The sequence below is a fragment of the Cajanus cajan genome, chromosome 1, assembly GCF_000230855.2.
Source record: "Cajanus cajan strain Asha chromosome 1, NIPB_CcT2T_4, whole genome shotgun sequence".
Lineage (NCBI taxonomy): Eukaryota > Viridiplantae > Streptophyta > Magnoliopsida > Fabales > Fabaceae > Cajanus > Cajanus cajan.
This window is the reverse complement of record NC_138517.1, coordinates 87203929-87227267: the sequence shown is the minus strand read 5'-3', so window position 1 is coordinate 87227267 and position 23339 is coordinate 87203929. Positions and strand designations below refer to the sequence as shown.

At 33.6% G+C, this 23339-nt stretch overlaps 3 protein-coding genes across 15 annotated transcripts; all 3 read right to left on the bottom strand.

Annotated features, from left to right (window-relative positions):
• Window positions 1-856: 856 nt before the first annotated feature.
• On the bottom strand, window positions 857-1531 carry LOC109811578 (uncharacterized). Its single transcript, XM_020375360.3, has one exon. The coding sequence runs from the start codon at window positions 1405-1407 to the stop codon at window positions 961-963; it is 447 nt and encodes a 148-aa protein (XP_020230949.1). The 5' UTR covers window positions 1408-1531; the 3' UTR covers window positions 857-960.
• A 1273-nt stretch (window positions 1532-2804) lies between these two features.
• Window positions 2805-6297, bottom strand: LOC109811545 (myosin heavy chain-like protein). Of its 4 annotated transcripts, none has more exons than XM_083066468.1 (9): window positions 6066-6291; window positions 5855-5982; window positions 5590-5661; window positions 5335-5448; window positions 4254-4322; window positions 4062-4118; window positions 3689-3829; window positions 3295-3375; window positions 2805-3177 (listed from the first exon to the last, which is right to left on the bottom strand). In XM_083066468.1, the coding sequence occupies exons 1-9, from the start codon at window positions 6208-6210 to the stop codon at window positions 3121-3123; spliced, it is 864 nt and encodes a 287-aa protein (XP_082922594.1). In that variant the 5' UTR covers window positions 6211-6291; the 3' UTR covers window positions 2805-3120. The 4 variants fall into 4 exon arrangements, with proteins under 4 accessions (XP_082922594.1, XP_020230905.1, XP_082922604.1 ...); XM_020375316.3 differs by having other exon boundaries at window positions 5590-5637; window positions 6066-6286; XM_083066478.1 differs by lacking the exon at window positions 3689-3829 and having other exon boundaries at window positions 6066-6297.
• A 766-nt stretch (window positions 6298-7063) lies between these two features.
• LOC109811532 (uncharacterized) lies at window positions 7064-22659 on the bottom strand. 10 transcript variants are annotated; one of them, XM_020375293.3, is made up of 22 exons: window positions 21911-22653; window positions 20031-20145; window positions 18148-18248; window positions 17926-18017; window positions 17248-17383; window positions 17049-17117; window positions 16786-16887; window positions 16379-16477; window positions 15068-15178; window positions 14147-14353; window positions 13702-13809; window positions 11102-11197; window positions 10947-11003; window positions 10373-10519; window positions 10210-10269; window positions 10016-10120; window positions 9622-9783; window positions 9410-9483; window positions 8294-8417; window positions 7820-7911; window positions 7512-7632; window positions 7064-7424 (listed from the first exon to the last, which is right to left on the bottom strand). In XM_020375293.3, exons 1-22 carry the CDS (start codon window positions 22487-22489, stop codon window positions 7272-7274), a joined length of 2910 nt encoding a protein of 969 aa, XP_020230882.1. In that variant the 5' UTR covers window positions 22490-22653; the 3' UTR covers window positions 7064-7271. The 10 variants fall into 10 exon arrangements, 9 of the variants coding, with proteins under 9 accessions (XP_020230882.1, XP_082922571.1, XP_082922578.1 ...); XM_083066445.1 differs by lacking the exon at window positions 17926-18017 and having other exon boundaries at window positions 17248-17346; XM_083066452.1 differs by lacking the exon at window positions 20031-20145 and having other exon boundaries at window positions 17876-18017; window positions 21911-22051.
• Between the last annotated feature and the right edge of the window lie 680 nt (window positions 22660-23339).

Genomic DNA, 23339 nt, shown 5'->3' with positions numbered 1-23339 from the left:
AAAAATAAATGCGTAAAATGGTTACACCGTTAAATTTGTACCATAATAAGAAATTAAAGAAAACTTGTTTGATTGAGAAAGTTGTTTGAATATCTGTTTACAAGGTCATAAATATACCTCAAAGCATTTTTAATGTATTTTTTATTTGCTTTAACTGAGGTGGAAAATGAGAGTGAAATGAAGCCAGTTTTTTTTTTTTTGACAGGAGTTAAAAATTAATAAAGTGAATTTTGTCCCTCTAAATAAGTTACTATATAGTTGAATCTTAATTAATATATTTAAGAATTACGGTCATTTATGAACTGTATCTGACTTTAGTGGTTAACTCATCTCTTATACTATCCTTTATTGTTTTATTGGAATTATTTGTTTCTTTGGACCAGAAATTGATTGCGTAATTGGCGCAACTATAGTTAATTATGGCTGCGTTCTTTCCATTTCAAAGACTGGATGAATGAGAAACTAGAGGTCAAACACACTGACTTTTGCGCCTTATTCATAGCCCTGATGACGGGAATGCAAGATTTGTTGCTCCATTGGGGCAAAACTGAAAGTGCCTTTTTTCTCATTATCGAAGAAAATGAGTAGCTTTGCACATAAAATGATCATTTTTAATTTAGGTTATTAAGTGATCTATTTTTGTTAAGTTTCTTTATCTGCTTAAGTCACTTCAAAATAAAATTATTTGATGAAATATTATATGCACTAACAGTGTCATCCAATATATGGTTCAATTACAGTGATGAGATGATTCGTTTTATTATATATACAGCTTAAGCAGTAGTGGATTATTTAGTTTTTATAAAGGTCATACTAAGGAGTGATTCTTGCTCTCTCTTTCTGGAACAGTGAAAAATAAATAACTAGGATTAGGAATCTTCATAATATTGCTCATACACAGATAAAAATGTGATAGACGAGGAACTAATTATGGAACAAACATCCAAGGTAGTGTTGAATTCAATCTAAATAGCGAAAAAAGGGGTTCCAAATCATAAGCGACAACAAGAAAAGATTAGGTATTAGAATGTGTACAAGTGGGTTAACATTTCGGCGAAGAGTCCTAGAGAATCTGTTCCTAACATAATCCCTCCTTTGTTGGGCCCCCCAGTGCGGTTCCTGGAGGCCGTGGGCCAGAATTAAGGGTGGGGGTTGGTGGAAGGGGCACTGGGATCGCCAAGAGGTTTGGGGAGGAGATTTTCCGAAGAGGGTTTTGAGGAAGAGAGAGGAGACCCATGTTTTGAGAAGGGAAGGGTTGGGGCAGAGGATGGGAGGGTAGTCCCAATTGAGGTAGCAGGGGATTTGGGTGGCCATGAAGAACTGAGAGTGGAGGTTTGGGGTTCTTGTGGGGCTTGTTAGGATGTGGGTTAAGGCTTGGACCCTCTGCTCCCATGTTGATTCTTCCATGCCTCTTGTTTCCAGAGACGAGGATAAGGCTAAGATCAGATAAGTTTTTCTTATTTTCTTGTCCCCAGCCTTAACCAAACACGGTGCTGCAATTTTATTTTCTTCCACCCAAAAATAGTGCTTATTATTATTATTATTATTTTGATCAGGAGTCCTTTATAAAGGACTAACATGATAAAAAAAAAAAAAAAAAAAAAAAAAAAAAAAAAAAAGAGAATTAGTCATTTATGTTTGTTTTTTTAATTTGTAGATTAGTGTGATGGCGCGAATCATGATTCAGAACAAAAAGATGAGTTTATTTATCCAAAATAGTGTAACAGTAATTATTTTTATGTTAAGCTTAATTCACGACACAAGTGTATATATAATTAATCACGTGTTTTTTTTTTAAGCAAAACAATTGTTGGAGATAAGCAGGATAAAGATGGATAGAAAATCCTTCAAATATTTATCTTAACTGCATTCATAAGATTCAAATCCCGAAACAATAATGAGTTGAAACAATTTATCCAAACCCAAACGCTTCATGTTGCACAGGTTAGAGAGACGAAACTGAATTCAACACTTAATTATATTTATGTTTTAAAATTCGTTAAAAAAAATATTCCAAAAACAGCTTTTAACTTCCAAACATTACAGCTGTAAAAAAAATAAAATTCCAATCATTAATAAAAATATGTTGGAATTTGAAGAAAAGAAATCAAATTCTAAATAGAGAAGTGATTATAATTTATACACCTCTCTTTCTTAGACGAATAATATTTTTCCCCTGTGAAAATTTCTATTTAGTAAAGAACTTCAAATATTTAATGGAGTAATTGTTATCCAAGAAAGGTTTTTCCATTCAACATTTGAGTAAGTATACATCTTTAAAGAACTAATATAATGATTCTCTTTTGGTAACAGTAATATAATGATTCCTTAAATATTTATGAAATTAATATGATGATTAATTTTTAGAATTTATACGACACATGCAATAAGACTAAATTAGAATTTATTCTTCTGTAAAATAAAATAGAATTTATTCTAAATACTATTAGGACAAAACCTAAGTGTTGTTTTATTATTCTGTAGGCAACTTTTATAGTAGCACTACTTTATAATAGAAACAAAACATCTAACAAAATTAAATATAATATTTTCATTGATAAACGGTCACACTTACTGTATTTTCATCATTCAATACCAAAATACTTGTAAAACACCAAATCTTGTCCATATCATTAAAAATTTATCTGCCGTTGATACCTTGAAAATTTTATCAACTTTAAATTAATGGAAAATAAACTTTAACCTTTTTACTTTATATGTCCCCTCACTTAGAAACTATAGATTGCTCTCATTTTGTCAAATTTTCCCCACCTCTCCTCCTTTTTATCGTTCCTATCACAACATTTTCTTTCCATATCTTTAGATTTAGTTTCATAATAGCATGCGCCATGCGAATGCGAGTGCCAAGGTTTAGCAGCATGTAATTCAGGATCTTTCCCGATGGATATGTACATACAAAAAAAAGTTACAAAAAAAATGCTAGGTATTCTCGGCTACTTGCTACAATACAGGATAAAAACTACATTAGTCCACCATCACTGAATCACTCTTGAAGTACTAGTGTTGGAAAAAGATTGTTATTGTCACCGTAGAAAGCAGTATGGAGGGCAATTTCCTGTTCATTTAAAAAGAAAAAAAAAATACTTGCCTGCCTGGCAATTATGAAGAGAGCAATATCCAGGCACTCATTAATGGAAAGGTGATTAGAGCAGAAGCCTGAAAACATGTAACTTTGGTCAAAGAATGACATGATATGAAGAACTTATAAAATCCTAGAATTATTCATCTAAAGGTTTTAAACTCGATAAATAAACTGAAAGCTTTAAAGCATACCAGGAAGAAGACTAACTCATCATTTGCAAGAGATGCAGTCAATTCATTTCTCTCCATCAGATCCTTGATGAAACCTTGAAGCTACCAAATGTTAAAATTTGCAGCTGTTTAGATATTGAATTTCTTGAAAGAGGCATGCCTTAAAATGCAAAACAATAGAAACTCAACAGGCCATATATTGCAAAACAATAGAAGTTCCAACTTCCAAGATTTGAAATTCAGAATGCACAGTGCTGGAATAGTAGTATGAGAAACCATGTGATATCACCAAGCTTCAAATAAAATATCAAGTTGTACAGAGAATGAACCTCATGAATAAACAACCATTTTCATTCACAAATTTCAAATATCTATCAGATATTAACTAAAAACATAAATATATTTTCATGCAGACCTGATGGTGATACTTTTTGGTCAATGATGACCACCTCTTCAACTGGTCCATAGCCTGTGAGATGAGTGAACTGACTACGGTCCTTTTGCCAAATAAGTATGAATCAAGTGCCCGAAGATCATCGAGAAGAATGTTGATAAACTTTGGACCAAACAATGATATAGAAAGGTAGATGAGAAACTATGACTAATAGAATATATAGCTGCGTTCACTGCTAGGAAGCTTTAGCAATTTCTCACATCTTTAAATAAGAAATGTCACAGTAGACGAGTGTACTTAATACCATTACAGACAGGATAAAGCACTAGTTATCTTTACATCAGCAAATTAGTCTGAAGCACTCAAACTAGTTATTCAAAACACTTAAACTTACCTTCAAGAATGTGCATTTTGTCACGCTTGCCAGCCTTTGAGCCTTTAGGGTCCTTATCTTTGCACATACACGCACAAGGGTGCAAATAGAAAATAAATGAGAATCTCGAAAAACACATGAAACATGAACAAAATGATGTAATCATGTTAAGGTTTTTGAAAATATAAAGTCTAGAAAATAAAATTTCTATACTTTGGTAATGTGAAGAGCCTGCTCAAGATGCTGAACTTGAATCCACTGTTCATTCACAATGTCACCCATCTGGAAAGGAAAAGATGAATAACATCAACTAATGCATAGATCTACAATTTATCCCAACCAAGTCTCATTAATGTATAGGAAAATGTTAAATTTCATATCTGTGAGCTACAATATATCATTCTTTGCATTAGAATGGATTATATGTAATCCTAAACTGACTTTCTTGCCACATAGATACTTAAGTCTTCCGTTTGATGCGTCATACCCACCAGTGCTATAATGGTAGGGTCCCAGATATGAAATGCTATTACAAAGGGAGAGAGAATTTTGCAAAGAAAAGGAAAAGTCTCCCCAAGAGTTTCCCCTTACAACAAAAGATGGTTCTGTTATTCAATTATCAGGGAACGTATCCAAGTACAGTGTGTCCCCTATTTAACTGCTCAACCTCTTGTAACTAACAAGTCATTTAACTGCCTAACTGATAGTGACTAAGTAGCTATCTTAGTTGCCTCCTATTCCTACGAGTGTACATCATCCAACCCCCGCCTCATTGGGACTTGGGCTCTAATAATCACTAAAGTGCTTGCTACTTGGTGGCAGTTCACTAGAAAAGGTCAAGTTAGACAACTCTATTCACACTATTGTATGGTTAATTTATGCACAATCCACTATTTTCCCTTTTGGTTACGATTAGACTCTTGAGCTTGACAATTCCTACCCGTAGAATAGAGAATTAACAATAAACAACATAAATCCCCTGAGATTTTTTTTTACTTCCTCAATAGAAGAATATCTGCAGTTGCTCTCAATACTAAAGGCTCTTTCCAGGCATTCTAGCTCAACAGTTGTTGCTGAATGCACAAAATTGTATATCTTTGAATATAGGATCTGGTAACTTTTAAGGATAAAATATAATGAATACTTACAAACTGCCATTCATTTCTTTAAATATGCGCAAGAAAGAATTCTCCACTGAATGTACCAGAAGGTGTAAAACAGGAAAAATGATATATGAATTAAAACAAAATAAAACAACCTAAATAATAAATGATAGAATAGACAGTGTAAAAACCTTTTCAACGTTTGAAGTAACCTCTTTCAGTCTCTCCTCAGTTTCTTGTGCTTTAGATTTCAAAATATGAAGATCAAAGTTGTTCCTTCTCATGGCATCCCAAAGAAGTTGTACCTAAGCATTTCCAATCCTATTTCTCAAATCAGCTGAACTTTCAATTATATCCAGAAAACAAAATGCTGGAAGTAATTTACTGTTAAACAACAAAGATATCTAACAAAGAGCCCCATGAACCTTGGGTTGGGTAACAAATACCTCTTCCTCGAGAGCTTGATACTGTTTCTCGGCATGCAATGAATCAGCCTGAAAGAAGACAAACACATGGTTCTCAAAAAAAAAAAAAAAAAAGAAGCCTCATTTCAATATGTATCCGACCAAAATAATAAACTAATAGCAACATCCCTTGGTGACATGTTGGATCAATAAGGTCATATTAAGTGAATAAGGAAGCCTAGTGAAAGATGTATCATCTATTAACAATAAAATGCACTGTTTTCATTGTAAAGAGTGGAAGAGAAACCTTAATTGTAGAGAGAGTAGATTGAAGATGGTGAATTTTTTCCGACAATTCATTCATTCGCTTCTCGCACTCTTCCAGGTACACATCCCTTTCCTTTAATCTGTTATTGCTTTCTTCAAGAACCGATTCTACATTCAAATTATTGCTCGCATAAGATGAAGTAGAAAGTTGAATGATGAAATATTAAGAAGAGTGACTGAGTGAGGTTTACCTAAGTGAGCAATTTTGAGATTGATTTGTTGGATTTGTGAGGCGTAGTGGTGGACTGGTTGAGCAGAAGCAGAAGGGAAAGTGTGAAGAAGAAGAAGAAAGAACATGGGAATGGGAGAAACAGGGTGTAGCAGCGCCAACGCCATGGTGATGCGATGCAGACGCTTATGCAAGAGCCACTACAAACACTACCAAAACTATTTACACAGACCAAATTATTTATTTGAAAAAACAGTTATTCAAGTGATGAAAACCTATTAATTTAGGCTTATATTTTATTAATATCGAGGGATTAGTTTGAAAAAAATTAACATTTTAAAAATTATTTACATAATTTTATTGTTTTAATGACTAATTAAAAGAATAATATCACAAAAGAGTTTGAACAAAAGAAATAGGTCAAATCAAATTATACATTAAAATTGCACTTTAAATTATACATTAGATCTTATAAAATTACACTTTAAAAATAAAGTATAATAATTATCATTAATTAAAAAAATCGACTGTTGTTATACATACAAATTCAACACGTTACTTTTGTGTACTTAAAAAACTCAAATTTATTATTTATCTGTTATCGATTGTAAAAAAAGTTTTATCGCATAAGTAAATGTTACGTAACAACATTATATTTATTATTTTTTCATCAAAAAATTGAATTATTTTATTTTATTTCTTAATTCATAAAATACATAAATATGCTTAATTATAATAATTATACAACGATTATATATTCTAATTCAATCAATCAATTAAATCATTCAAATTATATTTAATTAAATCATAAATAAAATTATAATTCAAGATATAAAAACTATTATTACATATTTTAAAATTTTGATTTTGAAATTATCTTATTAATAATTATTATACTAATTTAAAGATATAAAATTATATTTTACATTTTTTGAAAAAGTGAAATTATTTAAATGTCACGTGCCTATCATCTAATATGAATAATTATAACATTTTTGTAATAAGAAAAATCAGAACAAATTATTTATATATAACAATATTTGTTATCTTATTATTTATTTCCACTCCATTACGTGTAGATATCCGCAGCTAACATTACAGTTTTCATTGTGTGGTTTCTTCTGGCGTGGCCAAAGAAAACTATTTCTAATAAAGACTTTATTTTACAAATACAGATATAGCCAATTAGTATCATGATGGTTAGCTTCGTGACGTGGTACATTAGAGATCAGAGAGGGCATCGGCAGGGATCAATTTTCCATGTCCTCTGTGCATACTCTTGAATGGTCCTGTCACTGCTAAACCTCCCAGAGCCAGCAACACTAAGGATACTCATCTTCATCCACTTCTCTGGGTCAACAAATGCTTTGTCGGCAGCAGCCTGTTATTATGTTAAATCAAGGTTGAATTCTGTACGAATCGTAATATAAATGGTTAGGAGACTCAACAAAAATACGAATGAAAGTACCTGTGCCTCAAGGTAACTCCCAAAATCATGGCCAAGGAGATAGAAATCATTTCCGATTTCCACCGTATCACATAAGGATTTGAAGTAGTCTTTGTAGCCAAAATATCCTTCTCGAACCATCCTAATTGTATTATCACAAGAAAAAATTACTGAGAGCAACATTCCTTCTTTTAGAATACTTAATTTTAGTCATTGAATAATATATTAATGGTTAACAAAGTAACAACTGAAATGTGATCAGAAATTATCTGCAATTGTTATTTGTTAATCACTTATTCTTTAAAGATGGATATTTTTTATTCATTTACCTTAACACGCGAGCAAATTGCAGAGGTACTTTTAAAGTAGATCCTTTTTCACGCAGTTCTGCAACTTCTTGCACTTTTGCACCGAAGAGAAACTGAAATAAGTGTAAGTGTAGTCAAAGAAAGATCAAAGAAAGCCTCCATTATTATAAGATGTTACAATTATTGCTTGAGCATGAAGTCAAATTCCTCTCGAGTAGTTTTAGGTAGGCAATCATGAAGCCAAGGCTGAGTTTAGTCAAGCCAAGTACATGATTCTATCCTTTCCCTTCTAAGAAGCAGGATACTTACGCATTTAAAAACACCATCCGAGTACAGATCTCCCAGTCAGATTTACAGAAAGAAAATCATTGATGAAAAGAATTTAGGAAATTTGCCAAAGCAACTTGATTTCGAAATTTCAAAACCTTTCTCAATTTTCTTAAGAGCACATTTTGCGTTGAGAAACAAGAAAACATCATGCAAGTTATCACTCACCAAGTTATCCAATCCTATTTCTTCAACTATTTCTACAGTAGATCCATCTGACGTAGCTAAAAGTAAACATCCATTCATCAAAAATTTCATGCTCCCAGTTCCTGATGCTTCATGTCCTGCAGTGCTACAAGATAATTCTTTGCTGTCAATGTGTAACAAACGTGTATTGCACTTCTCACAAAACTAAATTTGATAAAAGAAAAGGAAAATCGACTGAAAAATATAAATTGCACTACATTGAGCAAGAATAAGCTTGTCAAGCGCACAGCTGAATGTGTCATGTGCTAATTAGTGCATGTGAATTGGTTAATGCAATAAATATTACAAAAACCTCAAGGGTGCGATTTGCTAAAAGATGAAGGAATCGGTAGCATAAAATACCTGTTCTGTATTTGATTTTAAAAGTGGTGACAAGACATGATAAAACAAACAATGAAGCACAAAACAAGTTTAAATATTTGTTAATAAATTGGGAGACAACTTCTTGTACCATGCAAAACCGTACTGAAAAGTAAAAATTACCCATCAATTTGGGCAAACACATCAACATCAATGCAAAACAACTAGCAAGTCCTGGTTGGCTCATATGTAACTCATACCCAGCACAGCCCCTTGTCCACCTCTAAAATTGCTTATGCAGAGTATCAAGAACCAAAGAACAGACCAGGAAAAAAAAAATAGTGCTGAATCAACTTCTTGAAATATGTTGTTCTGCTTTTGCCCATGTTGTCTAGTAATATACATCAAATGCAGCCCAAGAAGACTAAAAATCACAGGGAATATAAATATTGTGTCTAGTCTTGAAACAGTGGGTGGACTATACAGTTTCTAGCTCAAACTGACTGCAATACAACTGTTGTAACTTAACTTGAACTCTTTCAATAGATGTGTCTTTCACCATAGCTATTCCAGTTATATATTAGCCTTTCACCACATTGGTCCAACACCATTCTCCATATCTCTTTTACTTGTAACTTTCTACTTTTTCTTGATTATTATGAGCATGGAAAATATAAAGCAAGATGAGAAAAATGAGGCAAAAGACTAATATGCTACTCGTTAATAACATCAATGAACATTAAAATGGGCACTATAAAGAACATTAAATCACCAAACCTTAAATGTTGAGAAAGGTCGGCCCCTGGTATTACCAATTCAGCAACAGAAACATTATAATCAGGAATAAAAACCTACAGAATAACAGAGACTGGATTAAAAAGAGACATGCCAAAACAAATACAATACACTTAACAGGTCCATCCTGAGTTGTACCACAGTCAGAAATGCTAACAAAAAGAAAGAACAGGGATGACAAATGACAAAGTTACCAATTTCAGAAGATCTCCAATATCAGTGTCATTATTGATTTTTTCTGCCACAGCATGACAAAGTTTGATAATCTTCTTTGCCATTTCATAACCAGGAGCTGCTTTCCCACCAATTATGCAAACACGGGGTACAACTTTCCTCCTATCATTCTTGTCCATGTTCTGCAAGAAATAAATGCAAAATAATAGTTGATGCCTCAGTATAACTCCACGTGGAAAGTGATGATCAGTACGTATGCAAGTGATTACGAATCCATAACTGAGGGGGATATCAGATTCTAGGATCTAAGCAAAAAAATTGCTTGCTCAAGTAGACAGAAAGATGAAAGAGAACAATAATTAGTGAAAGAACAATTTACATTTCAAAAAGAAACAGCGAGGAACACACATTTACCTTGATACAATCATATCTATGGATTATTCCAAGTATATTAAGCAATTGTCTTTTGTATTCATGTATTCGCTTCACCTGAACATCAAACATTGCATCCAAACTGACCTGCAATTAAGAATAATATAGGAAAAATGAATTTTATGGTCTTAATGAAAAAGAGAAGAAAAGTTCAGGTAAAATTATTTCACTTAAACCTTCACACCACTCATTGCTTCAATGTACTCAGCAAGCCTCATTTTATTGACCTTTTTAACCTACAATGTCAAAAGGACAGAAAGCCATATCAGAGCAGACCATATTTAGTTTCTCCTAATTTAAAGAAATTCTATGAAAAATGAATAAAACTTGGAAAGTTACCATTTTCCATTCTTGATGGAAATCAATATTGTCAACATGATCTCTCAACCCTGTCAGAAGGTCAGCATTACGTACCCAAGCTTCAGTTCCTAGCCATTTTGATATAAGAGCACATAAACTGGGATTGCTCACCACAATCCACCGACGCTGACAAATATCAATTCACTGGGTTATTAGTTGTTGCACAGTGCACACACAGTCACATTTTTTCTAATGAACAATAGCTGCAATTGTCAAATACCACAAACAAAGTTTAATTTTAAGAGAAATATGCACAACTAATTGTAAAAGAAGCATCTTAAACTTATATGGTTAATGGCTAGCACTATTTAAGATGTAATCAAGATACAAGTCTCTCAGCATGGTACGTACAAGGAGGTAACAAATTTCTATGTGTATTTCTATTGAGTATCGACTACAGACTTTATACTAGTCACAAACAAAAATTCTATATATGAAAGATAGCTCTTCCAACAAATACGAGCCAATTCAAGCCTAAGCCACTCATATATAAACATAGCAGGAGAGCAACAACTTCATTACATATATACTATAATAGTAACTAATTTTGTACCTGGGTTACACCATTTGTCTTGAATTGAAATTTTTCAGGCCATAGCTCATAGAAGTCCTGCAAATTTGAACCATTAATTTATTGGTTTATGATTTCACAATCAGCCAAGATTATAAGGAAGGACCGTAAAGTGATTTGGCATGATTAATTCATACCTTAAATGTTCTCATTTTTAGCGTATCTAAATGTAATTTTGAAACACCATTCACAGTATGGGAGCAAACAATTGACAAGTTGGCCATTCGAATGTTCTGCAAATACAATACATAATCACCAAAAACTATTTATGATGTAATTATACAATACAAACATTACACAGACACTTAGAATTTGGAAACATTGCTTCAATATGCCTGAACTACTATCCCATAGTGCATAAGAATACAGAAGCATACATCTGATGTTGAGCTTAGAAGATAGCTAATGCAATAACTAAAAGGGAAAAAAAGACTTCTCTAATTTGTATTTTGTATTATTGTGAATCACAACTCCTCTCCTAATTCACATATTTCTCACAGATGCCCTTCATTTGTATGCCATCTAAATCAGGGAGCCTACACAGCAGTTATTTTAACTCAATGCCTAAATATGAATTGAATCTAAATTTTATGTGCATTCAGGAATTTTATAAATATGAAATTTTTTTAGGTGTGGTATGAATCGAGCATTAAGGCTGTGTGACTAGCTAATGAACCCAAATTTTCGAGTGACAAGAGGGGAAGAACAGAACAGAACGCCTCAAGGTAAGAAATGCTACTAACTGAAAATGCATAAAGAAAGTGAAGACAACCAAGGTTGAATGGATAAGGGAGGTAACAATCTACTTAAAGATACCTATTAGAATATATGAAAATTGAAAATATCTTATAATAGAACAATCTTAGATTATCCTCTATAATTAGTCTCCTTATTTCCTTGTTATCTCTCATGATTGATTACCATATTTCCTTATCATTTTAGTCTCAAACAGTTGGGTGATCTTGATTATTTTCTGATTGAACTCAAGCAACCTGACGGCACCCTCTTGCTCACTCAAAGCATGTATGGACCTATTTGGGTAAACTTCTCTAGAAACACGAAGTTATGAAAAAGAAAAAAGAAAAAAGAAATAAATTTCTCCATAGGTTAAAAATAGCTTATGCATAAGCTATTTTTTCAGAGAAGTTCTCTCCTATAGCTTCTCCAAAATATTCTTTTTAACTCATGCATAAATTAGTTTTAGCTTATGAAGAAGATATTTTGATTTCCCTCCCTATTTTTCTCTCCTAGAAATGCTTCTATAGAAGCTTATCCAAATAGATCCTATATCGGGGACCTTTTGAGCCAAACCAATATGCTTGAGGCCAAGTCTATTTCCTCTCCCATGACATCTAGTTGTAAATTGTCAAATTTTGGTTCTGATCTACTGCCCAATCCATCTCCGTACAGGTCAGTGGTTCATGGACTGGAATATGTGACAATCGCTAGACCTGAGATATGTTTTGTAGTCAACAAGGTTTTCCAATTTACACTCGCATCGGATTGCAGTTAAATGGATTCCAAGGTATTTAAAGGGGTCCTTACAGTGTGGTTTACAGTTTTCTCCAGCATCTTGACATCTGCCCTTGCCATTAAAGGCATTTTGTGATGCTGATTAGGAAGCTGACCCTGATGACTGCTGGTTCACATTAGGAGCAGCCATCTATTTTGGTTCAACCCTTATTTTTTGGTGGTGCCAGAAGCAGCAAGTTGTCTGATCCAGCACTAAGGCTGAATATCGCTGCCTATTCCAAGTTAGTGCAGATTTGTTGTGGATTCAGACACTGTTGACAGAACTGGGTGTTTCCTACACTACTCCCATGGTCTTTTGTGACAACCAAAAACTTGTTTCATTGGCTCACAATCCTGTTCTTCATGCTCACACAACACATGGAGATTGATTTATTTTGTCAGAGAAAAGGTCATAAAAAAATAACTGACAATTCTGAGCATTTGTGCTCAGGATCAATGGGCTGACTCTCACCAAGCCTCTCCTAGATTTTTTCATCTCAAGTCCAGGCTCGAAGTGTTTGAGCCCAGTTCTACAGCTCACCCACCTTGAGCTTGTTTTGGGAGGGGGTGCGAGTATAATTACTCACCCTGTAGTATCACAGTCACACACAGCTGCCAACAGTATGTTCAGTTTCATTTTAGCTGTAACTCCTGAACTAGTTAGTTGTATTAGTTAGGATAATCTTTGTATAAATATCATCTATGTAACTGAACCACTGGATTTGACTGGACCAACACAATTTAAAAAAAAATTATCCTAAATTTTATACTCAGCTTCTCTGGGTTTCTCTAGAAACTTAATAGTATCCGCTAGTTGTTTGCCAAACTTTCAAATGGAATGCTGCTGCCAATGCAGTGTTAGTGAGTTGCCAAACCTGACTGAACTATGAGGGAACCTGCTGTGGTATTGAAGCCACCACTGATCCATGGAAATATATGGTAAATTGGCATCTAATATGATTATGACTTATGATGTAAATTATCCGATTTCTAATAGCTCAAACATTAAGTGCATATTTTTTCCTTTAGATATTAGAGCCTCTCAATTCAGTAAGTCTTTGTCTTAAGAATTAATATATGTAACACTAGACATTATCTGATAGTCAAATTGCATAACTTGCAATATTCGTAGTAAATTAGTAATAAAATAAATAAGCAAATGCAAAAAGAAATTGTAGCCTACCAAAATTACCAGATTAAGCATTGACAAATTATTCTAGAATACCTTCACAGCACCTTCTTCAACAATTGACATCCGAGACGACCGGTTGTAATCTAAACCAATCCTTTTCTTCAACTCCTCCATAAAATTAAAATTTATTTCATATAAAATCTGAAAACGGAATTTGAAATATTTGGTAAACATAATAATATTGTAATAAAAAAATTAAGGAAAAAAAGGAAGTACATTTTTTAGAACAAAGAACAATATAGATTCATCAACATTTTCATCCTGAATTACTGAAATTTATGGTTTAACATGGAAAATTGCCTAGAAAAATTAGTGGACCATGCAGTCAAATGTTCCCATGCTTTAGCAAAACATAAAAAGTAAAATAAGGATCAAACATATCTGTTTGCTGATATTGAATTTGCTGGTGAAATACATATGTAAGGTAAAACACTACATAAAATACAGAAACTCCGAAAGCGTGTCTTGATGAACATACTTGTAAATGACGAGGGAGAAGGCTACCAAGCAGATCAACAGGGATTTTCTCTAGTCCTTCAGCTACCACTGTGTGAGTTGTAAAAGAGAAAACTTTGCATACAAGATCCCATGCTTTATTCCAGCTGAGATGTTCTTCATCAATCAATATTCGCATAATTTCAGCAATTGAAAGAGATGGATGGGTGTCATTTAGATGGAGAGCAACCTAATTATAGGAAAGGAAAACCTTAAGTTGCAAGACAGTAGTGAGAACACAATTATGTCACTGCTCACTAGTGATCAGCTAATGCATACAATAATTTAACTCATAATATCCACTTTCACATATACTGAATCAACAGATAGAAATCTGAGAGGGCTGGAGAGTGGTTAGCTAGGATAGTTAGACAGTTAAAGTTTTCAAGATAGGGAATTAGCTTTGAATAGTAGGATAGTGTAGAAGAGTGGGAATTCTGTTTTGTTATCATGTGGGAAATTGAGCATTAGCTCTGTTGTATCAAGGAGAAACCATTTATGAAGGGGAAGCCCTTTGAAGGAGAATCTTCTCCTTAGGTTCTTTGTAATTCAGTAAACATTGGACACAGTCAAAGCATTCTTTTTCCTTTCCTTTCTCTGTTTTTCTTGTTTCTCTCCATGAAAACTCAGTAGAACCCATGTCTAGCATGGGATAACCTGAAAACTCCCTGAATCCTAATGGAATAGAATCACTACAAAAAAAATAAAAAATAAATGAATGGTGACATTTAGGAATGACCATGGGATAACCTGGAACTTTGAATGGTCAAGCGAATTTCAGAACCTTCCCTTAAAAATATATAAATTACATATTATTGAATGCTATATAGTTTTGAAACAGTGTTAGTAATCACCATACCAATTAACAACCAAATGTGCAAGTACAAAATATTTAACAATGAACCTTATCTGGCAACTCATCAAAGTTACTATGTGCTTCTTTGAACCTACGGATGATATCTTGTAAAGATGCTGAAACAAAGAAATACTGTTGTTTCAATCTCAGCTCCTTCCCCTGAAAAAAGGAAAGAAAGAAAAAACTCAAAATTGGTAACGTGACAAGAGGGATTGAATACTCTTCATGCTATTCGTGAAAAATTCAAGTAACCATATAAACATCCTAATGTGATGTTTCTATCAACTGTTGTGCCAAATGTGGCAAACAATATTGCATGGGAGGCAACTAAAACAAACTAAAATAGAATGCATGGAATCTTAACATTAAAGTAATGCACAGAACCACACATTAGGATGTGACAAGAGGGATTGAATACTCTTCATCCTATTCATGTGACAAGAGGCAACTCAAATTGGTAATGTGACAAGAGGGATTGAATATTCATCATATTCATGAAAAATTCAAGTAACCGTATCCTAATGTGATGTTTCTACCAACTGTTATGCCAAATGTGGCAAATAATATTGCATGGGAGGCAACTAAAACAAACTAGAATAGAATGCATGGAATATTAACATTAAAGTAATGCACAGAACCACACATTGACAAAGGAAAACTTTGAGAACAAAAGCAGAAGATAATAAAAAAGTGTTCATTCAACAATTAGCACCAAGTTCCTTTACTGAGCCTTCACCCATAATTTTTGGCAGATAATCAATTCTATAAACAACTATGCCGAGTCAGTAAAAAAAAAACAGAATTTTCAAAAAGAAAATATCCTTTTAAAACAACAGCAAAAGACACTAAAGGAATATAAGACTCCATTAACTACACAAAGCTTTATACATAAATTATCTAATACAGTGAGGAAACTATTAGATAAAATAGAAATCACAGAGAAAGAGAGAATCAAAAGGAAAAGATAGATATGACTGAAGAAATGGTTCATTGATTATTCTGAATACAAGAGAACCCGCTATATATAGCTGTCAGGACGACTCAGAGCTGAGTCATCAAAAGTAACTAACCTATGACTAATCTAACAGAAGAAATGTAATACAAATTACAAAGAAACAGAAAAGTAAATGTAGCTATATCTCTAATAGAAAAAATGAAACTACAGTAAGTAATCTTAAATGAAAGCAATATGGGAGTCTCTTGTTCTTACAATCATAAATTCACAGCCAAACATATTGTGTTATTAGCTTTCATTATAAACAACAGAGACAAAGCTCATAGAAAAGTACAAGTTCTCAACAGATAATAGCAACAAGCCAACAACTACATCATAATTTAAAAATAATAATGAAGGCATACCTGATGAGAACGGTCATCAGGGTACAAAACATTACTTATGGTTTCAGCCCTTTGTCTGTTAACAACAGAATTAATGTAGTCTCCAGTGTTATAGGCCTCCTACAAAAACCAATAGGCAAACAAAGGGTTCAATAGCTCACCCTAGGCCAAATAAAGAAAGAGATAAGCCAATCTAAACTGCAAATAATGGACTACAGCAGGCCACTTCTCATCTGATTCTAAGCAAAGTTCACTCTCAGGAAAGGTATGACCATACAATTAATGACCTATATAAAATAATTTATTGTAAAAGCCACATAATTAAAGTTAGTTATTTTTTATTTACTTAAACCTATATTATGATACCATCATGCCAATACTTTATTCCCAAATTTGGAGCAGATGCTTATTCTTAAGAAAGGAATTACCAAATCAAATTGATTACTAGGTTTAGCAGCCCATAGTCGAAGGTTGATGGTATTTCTTGTCCCATAACCAGGTATTGGGTTGTCATAAGCCACAGCTTCTACCTGTAATTCAGGAAGAACAAGTTCCTCATCAACATTATGCACACTCCACAAGTCTAAAAGAAATGCAACACAGGTAGCAGTAGGCATACATCTATAATTATTTGAAAATATGTTACTGAAAAAAGTAACATTGCAAACCAAATTAAAAATACCATTCTTACCGTCTCTCCAGGGACCCAAACTTTATGTTTTTCTCCTTTCATATCAACCTCTTCAACAGTCCCATAGAACTAATCCATGGAGTAAAATATAGAGATGCAGTCAGCTTGTAGTTTTAGGTGATAAAGTGAAATAAAGGTAATAATATGAACAGAAACCATAAATGACTCAAAAGGCATAACAGATGGAAGCTGGGCAAACCTTCACTTCATATGTTACATGAATCCGCTCTATCTCCCAAGGGTTTCCAAAGTTCAGCCAATAATCAGGTTGCTCATGTTGAAAGCCATCTACTATGACCTGGCGAAATAATCCATATTCATAACGCAGCCCATAACTGCAAAGTGAAGATCAAGCTCACAAACTCAGCTGACAGCACCCTGTCTTTAGATAAGAGGCATATTTGTTTTGAAAAATTAACTGACAAATAGGATGTATTCCTGTCCTGTATGGTACTGAAGGTTTCAGAGATACAATTTGTACAGAAACTGGTAATAAGCATTGTTGACAATAAATAGAAGAACTTCCAAATTCATAGAGTTTTAGGACAAGACACTCAGAAGGTGAACTATGATTTAGAAACTAAGCTGTTGAGACACTGACAGTGTTATTCTTATTTGACAAATAGCACCATACGTACACACAATGTAAACATTGTTGACTTGGAAAAACTTTGGGGCATCATAACAACTAAATGTGACCAAAAACCTAAGTAATAGATGTCCAAGCTTTTAAGGCCAACTTCATAGCTCACACAGCCTATATCTACGTTTAGAAAATTAATTAAAACAACTGAAAACATTATGGTGAAAATATTATTGTTTCAGACCTGCTAGAAAAAAATTTACAACAACTCAGAAAGTCACACCGTGACCATACCCCCATGCAGGATAATCCAAAGTTGCTAAAGAATCCATTTGGCATGCTGAAAGACGAGCAAGGCCACCATTCCCTAAGGCTGCATCTCCTTCCTTGTCAGGGATGTCACATACATGTATATTAAGGGATAAATATAACCACATTGAATGTTCACTCTGAAATAATAAATCTACAACAGTATACTGGAAAATGTAAAATAATTAAATTAAACAATAATAACACCTGCTCTGCCAAAACTTCAAACTCAAATCCAAGTTGGCTTAGGGCCTCTGCATATTGATCCTGGATGCCAAGATTGATAACACTATTTGACAGGGAACGACCTGATATTTAGAAAACATGTGTTCCTAAGAATTGGATACAAGAACAGCAGCAGTTGTACATTTTCACAAGCACAACCATTGATTAACCATTCATCAGATGAACGAAACAGTTCAGCATCAAATTATTTAATTGTTTGACTTTGCTATGACCTAAATCTTAGAAGAATTTTTTGGACTTCTTTAGTTTCCTTCATATTTAAACGACCAGTGTACTAAAATGTATAGATACTTTTATCAGACCACAACATAATATACAGAAATATATAATTAAAAAATCTTATTTTTATAGTATAGCATAATTGGAAAAATCCAAATGTCATATAATACACTATTAGTCAAAAATTCTAACACACCATCACATTAAAGTCAATTACAATGATAATTACTTTCCTGAAATGTGACAAAGATCAAACATCCCATTACTTGCTTAGACGTATTTACACCATAGTTTAGGACAAAAACCTTGGGACAACCACACCACAAAAGCTAGTTGTTGTAGTTGGAGAGTCCATGGTCTTATAAACCCTACATTAGAATTTCATACTTTTAAAGTGAGACTCAAGTCTCATCTAGCAATTGGATCTTAACATCCCACCACACTATAATGTTAGCACCCATGCGAGCTAGCTGTACACTAGCCCTTTGAATAATCTTGAACAACACTTCTCATTTGCAGCTAAGAGACATGATGGAAGGCTTTTATACCAATTGATAAAAATGTTGGATAAAACAATCCACAAAAGCTAGTTGTTGTAGTTGGAGAGTCCAAGGTATAAGCAAAAAAAAAAAAAAAATTGTGTATAGTGAATCTTAATGTAAGCAAATATTAATTAATTTTATCCTATTTAATATTATAATCCCCAAAAAAAACCTTCATTTAATTGAGATTTTATTTCCAATGACAATTTTTTTATTCTTAATATCAAGTTTCAATGTGAGTCAGTAGTATAGGAGAATAAATTATTTTTAATTGAGATTAACAAAATTAAATGTTGACTAACTTTTTTAGTTAATGCACAAGTTAGTTAATTTTGCTTATAATCAAGTCCATAGAGAGTATATGAAAGAACCATTTAACATAAAAATGTTTAAAATGTTAACAATAGCATCACCATCATTAGAACTAAACTGACATTGGTTCATGCATTTGCTTTTCTTTCAAACTAGAAAATATTTGTTATATTCTTTCTTCTCTTTCTGGTTACTGAGTAGGGTATCCCCACTGGCAAACTGTGAGACTAACCACTTGGGCACTGTTGCAACTAGAAGCCCCTTCAAAAATAAGCCTTCCAAAAGATCTAAAATTTGGCCCACCCACTCATGTGGCTTGTTTACTGCTGCTCTAACCGTTACTGGTGAATATCAGCTGTAATCTATAAGTTTATTTGGTTACATAGAATTTCAAAATTAATTAATAATTTAAAAATTAACAAAAAAGAAAGACTTGAAAAGGGAGAAATATTTTTGAATTGCATGAGGAAATCCTCAGCATGATTGAGTAATAAAGCATGATTGACATTCACTAATTTAAGGAAACTAGGAAAGGAAAATAAGTCAGAAAATATACAAATCAAATCCTAGTTATTAAGTGTAAAGCCCCTAAACAGGAGACACTGTCCAAGAGAAAGTTTAATATATTCTTAATCATAGATAAATAACGACACTTATAACTGGAACTGGTAAATACTCACAAAAAATATAAACTAAGACGGTGAAAGAAATAAATAGGAAATAAGGGCTAAAGTGTGAAGTGTCAAACAGATTTTAGGGCATCACTTTTACCCATAAGAAACTCAAGTGAAAGGAAGTAGAGGCGCTTAGGTTTTGTTCTCTTGAAATAAATGTGAGTATCATGCCAGCGTTCAATCAACCGATCTCTTACGCTGTGTGACAAAGCCTACAAATACCATCACGCAAAATCAATTTTTTGATGATAGCCATTATAAATATGACTTGCAGACGGCCAAACACACTTTAATATATTATTTGATGCCTTTTATAACCTACAAGGTTGCAATCTCAAGATGCCAAACAAATAAAATTTAGTGAAATAAGCTTTAACTTTCCTTATTTGAAGACTAAGTTCCTCTACAGCAAAGTTCTTTGTACAAAATGCAAGCATGAATAACAACATGCCGTGTATTCCTTCAAAGCTTCAACTGTTCATTGTCAATACAAAAACTCCTATAAGAATATCGTAATGACACATCTATCATCAAAATTACCTTGACACCCACTCATCCTCTCAACATTCTTCAACTAAGGGAAGGATCCAATGAACTGGTTAAAGAGAATTTAATATATCATATTAAATACTAGTTATAATTACTTTAAAAATCAAGTATGAAATGATCTTCGTGTATTTTTTATATAATAAATGTTTTTTATATATCATATTAAATACTTATAATTACTTTAAAATGCAAGTATGAAATAATCCAAGTAAATACTTTCAACTAAGGAAAGGATCCTATAAATGCTCTAATTCATGGTAAAGTGCTAGTTTCCCTTAGGATTCCTAAAGAGGATTTTAGTGAAATTTCAAACACCATGGACTTCTAAATTCAATAAGTAAAAAAGGTTTTGCTAAACATTTCCTTGCCCTAAGGTAATGATTGAGGAATTAAAAGGGGGAATTTTGTTTACCAAAAAGGAAAGTAAAACATTTTTATCCATAGATATAATATTTGATGTCATCAATGTATCCCCATCATAATTTCAAATTAAAATCTTTTATTTATAGTTTAATATGTAGGCCCTAAACTTTTTGGAAAATGTTAATTAGGTTTTTTAACTAAAAATTTATAATTGGATCCTCAATCTTTGACAATTTTGTAATTGGGTTGCTGGAATTAGACAATTAGTTTATGATGGCTTGAAACGCCATAAATTAAAAATAACAATTTGTAGTGATTTTACTAACTGCATGGATCTAATTACAATAAACGTAAAAAATCAAAAACCCAATTACAATTTTTTTTAATTTAAGAACTTAGATAAAAAAATAATTAAAAAAAAAAAAAAAAGTTAAGAACCTGCTGATATATTAAACCTTTAATTTTACTTCACTACTCACGCATAAATAAACTGTTGAAGTATGATTAAATAATCGTTAACCACCATAGTTATTAGTTAATTGAAACAGGTTACCATGATTAACGGCGTTTCAAAAACTTGTCCTAAAATGAAGTTTTCCAAAATCGTGGAGTACCTCAAACCTTTCCTACATTTTTTATGACGTTTAATTTTACTCATTGACAATGCAATACCTTTTCAATCTAAAATTATATTATTCATTATACCACTTTTCTATAATATTATTATTTCTTCTCCCTGTCACATTATACATCTTATTTAATGTTTTATCTTCCAGCCCAGAATATCCATCCAGCTGCCATTTTCGGAAAGCAGAACTTTTCCACCCAAAATTAGCTAACTCGGCAGAGTTGCATAAGTTACATGTGATTGTGATCTCATACAAAAAAAGCTTATCTCACGACTCACGCTTAACTTGTTCTGTTCATATCTATCTAATAAATTGAACAAATATAATTTTTGTTTTCCTACACCCCTATCCAAACTTGAAGCACAGACAACATGCAGCAGAGACAATCGCTAAATCGAAAGAAAGCAATGAAGTTGAAAGGCAGCGTAGCGCATACCTGATACGCTTCAAAATCATCAAAACTAAAGCGCGACCTGGCGACGGTGTACTCAACATGATTAAGAATATCCTTTTGAAGACTGAGAGGGTCGTTCTTCAGAAACCCGTCCATTAAGCTAAACATCCTCTCCGCTTTTGCACCACGCTCCCCCACCAGCCCAGGCCTTCTCACCACAATCCCTCGGCTCGCCGCCGAGACCGTCCCGTCGCCGGCGCCGGCGCCGAGCGCCTCCCCCAACGCCCGCTGGATCCTCTCGAGGCTCTCGGAGTCCTCGATTTTGTTGCCATGCGAATCGGTGACGAAGAAGCTCTTGACGAAGAAGTCTCCGTCGAATTGGACGGTGGCGCGGTCGATGCTGAGGCCGAGGACCTTGAAAACCCTGGTGATGACCTGGAGGAGGCCGATCCGGTTGCGGGCGCGGATCACGAAGGCGGTGGAGTCGGGTGCGTGGGAGTTGTCGACGGCGATGGAGGATGTGGATTCGGTGGCGGAAGGTCGGAAAGAAACGGTCCGGCGAGCGGTGGCGCAGGGAATGGAGATGTGTGGAGCGAAGAGAGGGAACGAAATAGTTTGCATTTTGGGGAGTTAGCTTAGTGTCATGACATTTACGAATGAGTGTGTAATGTAAATGTAAATGTTAGTAGCATTGGCTCTCAACTCTCATGTCTCAACTCTCAACTTTTAAAAGCACTTTGCCTTTCCGATCCCAGGAGCCAAGAAATTTGTGATACGCCACTTTTTTCATGCACTGTTCACACGTGAATCTCCTAAATATTTATTAACTTTATCTGTGATTAATAAAAGAGTGATTACTTTTAAGAGAATTTTTTTAATACATTAGACAAAAATCTAAAATTTTGTCTAAGAGAACTATATTAGACAACAAATTATAAATTTTAGTAATTTTAAAATATATGAAAATTACTTGTAAGATCACAAGCCTTCTTTCCTCTCTTTTTTCCCATTTCCTTTTCTCAAATCTCATTTATTTTTTTTTGTTGATTCTCAAGGTTGTCGAGTAATTTGTGTGCTAGGGAGCTTTGAAGCCCGGAGTCAGATTTTCGTTCCATCTTCTTCTTCTTCTTCTTTTTCAACCTCGGAGTAGTTCGGAGTTTATCATTCACTCTGTTTCAAGGTAAAGGAAGCTAAAACTCGAATTTGTTGTACATTTTGGGTTCCATGTAGTTGGATCATCATCTAGGATGTGATTTGGTGGCTGAGTAGTTGAGTTAGGTGGATTTCATGTTGTTGGGACTGTGGTGTTCTTCAATGAGTTGGGTAAAATGGGTGATCATGGAGTTTGATGCATGCATGTCAAAATTTTCATGGTTTCTGGGTTGCTTGAACAAGTGTAGTAGTAATCATGGGTGTAGATCATGTTTAGGGGGGAGATTGGTGAAGATAAGGAGAGGATCGAAGGTGAAAT